Raw genomic sequence first — 4,955 nt, forward strand, 5'->3', positions numbered from 1 at the left:
GGCTTTCTCCTATCCTGTCTTCCTTCTCTTCGATTTCGGGACGATAAGACCTTAGCAGTTACAGTTCCCTCTGTCAAACCTCTTTAAAAAAAAATCCCCCTTATCCAAAAGTCCAAGTATGTTCAGAGTACTCACAGAGGTCCATCAGCTATCATGGCACAGAGGCGGTGCATATGTGCAACTGTAACCCAACCCCAGTCCTGAGTTGAATATTACCAGCTGAAATCATACGGGTATGTTAGTTGTGAAGGTAGCAGCACTATCTAAAGTGTAACAAGACTTATATACTGTGAGTGAAAACTATAGGCCATGGGGCAGAATCATTGCAAACTGCCAACAATACAGGGCAGTGGATAGTAAACGATTGAAAGGGGTCATCGCAAGTGTGGAAAATAGAGGCAAATAGAAAATGAGGCCATGGGGCAGAATCGTTGCAAACTGCCAACAATACAGGGCAGTGGAAAGTAAACGATTGAAAGGGGTCATCGCAAGTGTGGAAAATAGAAAATAATTATTCAAAGTGGTGTGCCTTCTAAGAGCCTGTCGAGAATTTGCCCAAGCTCTGAGCTAAAGCTCTTTTCCATTGTTCCTTTGGATCTACCTGCCTACAGTACCATGCTGATAGCTGATATATGGCCGCTAATTCGTTACCTTGACAACCACTCAGATCACATTCCTTCCACATACAACGTTTGGCCAATGCTATCAAAAACGAATCGGTCTTTACTTGTCCGCCAGGGGCGTCAGTGTCGGTGTTCGTTCGTCCGCTAGGGGCATTCTTGTTTTGTCCACTTGGGACGTTCGCATCATTCCCAGTTTCAACGTTAGGGGCGTTCGCATCTTTTCTTTGGTCACCACGCCTGTAGTTCCTTGTTTCTCCGCTAGGTGCGTGAGTTTCATTCGTTTGTCCACTTGGAGCGCTACGTACTATTGCATTGCCTGTCTGCTCCTCTTCCAACTTGGCAAGGGCAGTGTGAGCAAACGTTTCATACTTCCTCCAACTACCTCGCTTCTCAGAAGACGTGCGGACAAATGTGTGTTTTACAAGTCGAGCTTGGCTCGGGTTCTTTTCATTTCTATCGTGATCGCTCACGCTCTTCTGGTTGGATAGATCGCTGATGGTTTTGTATTGCCACAAGGGAGCGACCTGATCTGTACTGCTATCGTTATCACTAGGCTTGAAGTGTTTATCCGTATCTGACGAGATGGAGAGAGGTAACGGATTTAGAACGAGGGGAACAAATCATAAGACGTGGACAAGACACAGAGGCTGTGGGAGTTAATCTGAATGGCAGGTCTATTTGTGTAGGTAATTATAAAAACATAACAAGGGACTTATCAGTCTCATCAGGGCGGTGATTTTACAGACGACAAAGTGGAGGAAGAGGAAGTGGAAAAAAAAGAAGCGTATTCTTAAATGAAGAGAAGGTAAACATTCTTCTACAACCCAATTTTTCAAGGGCTTTCAAATCTCGTATAAACTTCCCCATATTTCCGCCAAAAAAGGCATTTAGAAATCCATTGGTTCCTATTGCAGCCAAGATTTCTTTCTCTTTATGATAGGGTTTTAGGGTTTCGCCAACCTTCTTTTCAGCCTCTCTATCATTTAACAACCCTGTTAAGCCCATACAAATCAAATGGAACTTAACAGGCTATTAGCTTAACAGGCCTTCTAACGACTGAAAAAATATTGGTGAAATCCACACAAAGATTTTTAGTTGTGTGTGGGGGGGAATAAGGGCAAAGCGTGCTATCTCCGGGCTAGATCTTACCCGCTATGGTTTTCTTATCCTCATGAACTATCTTGGTGCTGTGAGGAAGAGACGCCACATTGTCCATCTCACGCAGAAATCTTGCCGTCATTAGCATTTGGTTCGGATACGTCAATAATTATGTGCTCCTACCTAGCGATGGCAGATTAAATCCTGATTTCACTTGTAGTCGTAAATGAATGTTTGAACTTCCAAATAGAGAAAATATTTTTTTCTGTCTTAAAAATGCATCAAAAAATCAACCTGGGGGGGAAGGACTGGCAGGAAAAACAAAGAGTCGGGGGTGCGTTCAGACAAAAATCGCCACTCTAGAAAGGGAAAATAAATCCTTCAAATTCTGGGCATAGGGGAGATGCGGTGCGTTCAGGTTACCTCGCTCCGTGTAGCCGAAAATATCGTAGAGTTCAGAATCGAGTATGCTATCCGTCACACTGGGCCGAGAAATGTCGAAGTCATACGACCTTTGACGAATCTTGGCACGGACGGCACCTAAATATTCAAAGGGGGGACACAAAAGAAAGTTCTGTAGTCTTAGGGAGGATCTATAATTATTGTATACTAACTTATATAATTGTTAAAAAATAAGGTAAAATATTTAAATTTCAAAAAGATGTGTAGGGATAATTTCTTTTTAGATGGTTGCCATTGTGGTAATTGTTCAGAAGCAACGACAACTGATGGATATTTTAGTGAGGAAAAGTCCTGTTGTAATATCCAATTTTTCAACAAATGAGTATGGATGTAATCCTCCAAATCATTGATCATCGTCACAAGGTTACCTCAAGTAAAAGTCTCATCATATTCATTGCAATACGTCAGATCTCACAGTTGATCATATTTTGTTAACAAAATAATTATCAATTATCGACCAAGGTATCCCGAATAAAAGGGCCTATGTTGTCTTACGACCAAAAAAACCCTTGGTCATTATTGAATCTTTCTTCTATTACACTCTGTCTATTTATATTCTATTATATTTTTAAGTGTTGCTCATCAACACCTGGGTTAAATGCATCATCTATTACAATCTCAATTACTTTCTGAAACTCACTCCAAAGTGTTTGTTAAGTAAGTCGTGCTCTCCTTTAACGAAATGAGACGAAAGGATGTGTTTTAGTACGGCTTGCACATAATCACAAAACAGTCTAGATGTTTAGTACGACATGAGTCACAAACCCACAGAATCGTGCGTTTTAGTACGGTAAGACCATATGTCATAAGTGGACTTTGATTTTCTCTTTTTCAGAAGTCCGAAAAAAGACTTGTGAGTATCACATGAGTGACAAACCCACAGAATCGTGCGTTTTAGTACGGTAAGACCATATGTCATAAGTGGACTTTGATTTTCTCTTTTTCAGAAGTCCGAAAAAAGACTCGTAATGCGTGAACGAGGTAATCGGATCAAGAATCGACAGGACTGGGTTCATTTTTGGTTAGTTTCGATTATTTAACGTGAAAAACTTGGGGCTAGGCCACACCACTATCGACTGGCCCGTGAATTTGTGATGCGTGAACGAGGTAATCGGATCAAGAATCGAACGGACTGGGTTGATTTTTGGTTAGTTTCGATTATTTAACGTGAAAAACTTGGGGCTAGGCCACACCACTATCGACTGGCCCGTGAATTCTAGAATGACAATACCACTAGAATACCCTCGGGTCTTTAATTTCACCTCCGCCAATTTTTGTACGTTTTTTATCTACACTTGCCCACAAGCCAACATTCAGTTCAACACAAATTTAGATATTTTGCGAAGATATTGGACGGAAAATCAGGCCAAAACCCCGCAATGAACTAAACATAGCAAGGTAAGCTATTATTTTACCTCTAAGTAATATGTAACTTGTTATTCTCTCTGTCTCTCTCATTCAGGAAGACCCACAAGGGTGGATTCACTCCTTCTCTATCCCTCATTAATCATTATCTACAAATACTGGAGCAAGAGAGACGGGTAATTTGTAGACATGGAAAGGGTAGTTACAAAACGCCTCTCTTTCTCCTTTAGTTAGCTATCAGGCTACGTGCTCATGCTAGAGCAATTGCCCCTTTGGATGTCCGGAGAAATTTACTGAACCAAAATTTGTTTAGTTCGTTGCCCAGATGGTCATCTATCGGGAACGGTAACGTTGCTTAACTTCAGTGCTCCAGAGCGAACTATTGAATCCTGGCTTTAGTAATTGAATTGCCGAAACACACTAGGTTTCGTCAGAGCAGAGGAATATGACAAGTCTGGTTTACCTTATTCCCTGCGCGAAACTCCGCAAATTTCTATCGTACTCCTCGATAAATCCAAAATTAACTTCAGTGCTCCAGAGCGAACTACTGAATTCTGGCTTTAGTAATTGAATTGCCGAAACACACAAGGTTTCGTCAGAGCAGAGGAATATGACAAGTCTGGTCTGGTTTACCTTATTCCCTGCGCGAAACTCCGCAAATTTCTATCGTACTCCTCGATAAATCCAAACATGGTTTTACTTTTTATTCACGCCACGAATTACGATCCGAAACTTTCACATTTTGGGGGAAATCCCAAACTTCAGGTGTAAAAAAAAAGAGTTGGTTCTAATAAAATCGATACTAAAAGTGTTCACAGTTGAGTTTTTTTTTGTTAAAAGTGTTCACAATTGAGTTAAAATTGTTCACAGTTGAGTTTTTTACGAAGATATTGGACGGAAAATCAGGCCAAAACCCCGCAATGAACTGAACATAGCAAGGTAAGCTATTATTTTACCTCTAATATGTAACTTGTCATCCCAAACTTCAGGTGTAAAAAAAAGAGTTGGTTGTAATAAAATCGATACTAAAAGTGTTCACAGTTGAGTTTTTTTTTTGTTAAAAGTGTTCACAATTGAGTTAAAATTGTTCACAGTTGAGTTTTTTACGAAGATATTGGGCGGAAAATCAGGCCAAAACCTCGCAATGAACTGAACATAGCAAGGTAAGGTATTATTTTACCTTTAATATGTAACTTGTTATGCAGTTCTCTCTGTCTCTCTCATTCAGGAAGACCCACAAGGGTGGATTCACTCCTTCTCTATCCCTCATTATCTACAATACTGGAGCAAGAGAGACGGGTAATTTGTAGACATGGAAAGGGTAGTTACAAAACGCCTCTCTTTCTCCTTTAGTTAGCTATCAGGGGAGTGAGAGAAAGAGAAGGAAAGAGAGAGGGGGGGGGAGGA

General features: G+C 40.7%; 2 protein-coding genes across 2 annotated transcripts in view; both read right to left on the reverse strand.

Moving 5' to 3' along the window:
- The window catches only part of LOC103520743 (AMP deaminase 2-like), a 5,853-nt gene extending 5,680 nt beyond the window's left edge, over positions 1–173 (reverse strand). The window contains exon 1 of the mRNA XM_008485844.2: positions 136–173. Within this exon, the coding sequence (XP_008484066.1) occupies positions 136–173 (38 nt within the window). The remainder of the gene's footprint in view (positions 1–135) is intronic.
- Positions 174–181: 8 nt separating this feature from the next.
- On the reverse strand, positions 182–1,856 carry LOC103520742. Its single transcript, XM_008485843.2, has 3 exons — positions 1,773–1,856; positions 501–1,197; positions 182–402 (listed from the first exon to the last, which is right to left on the reverse strand). The coding sequence occupies exons 1-2, from the start codon at positions 1,837–1,839 to the stop codon at positions 533–535; spliced, it is 732 nt and encodes a 243-aa protein (XP_008484065.1). The 5' UTR covers positions 1,840–1,856; the 3' UTR covers positions 182–402; positions 501–532.
- Between the last annotated feature and the right edge of the window lie 3,099 nt (positions 1,857–4,955).

This window comes from Diaphorina citri, unplaced genomic scaffold (assembly GCF_000475195.1).
Source record: "Diaphorina citri unplaced genomic scaffold, Diaci psyllid genome assembly version 1.1 scaffold4022, whole genome shotgun sequence".
Lineage (NCBI taxonomy): Eukaryota > Metazoa > Arthropoda > Insecta > Hemiptera > Psyllidae > Diaphorina > Diaphorina citri.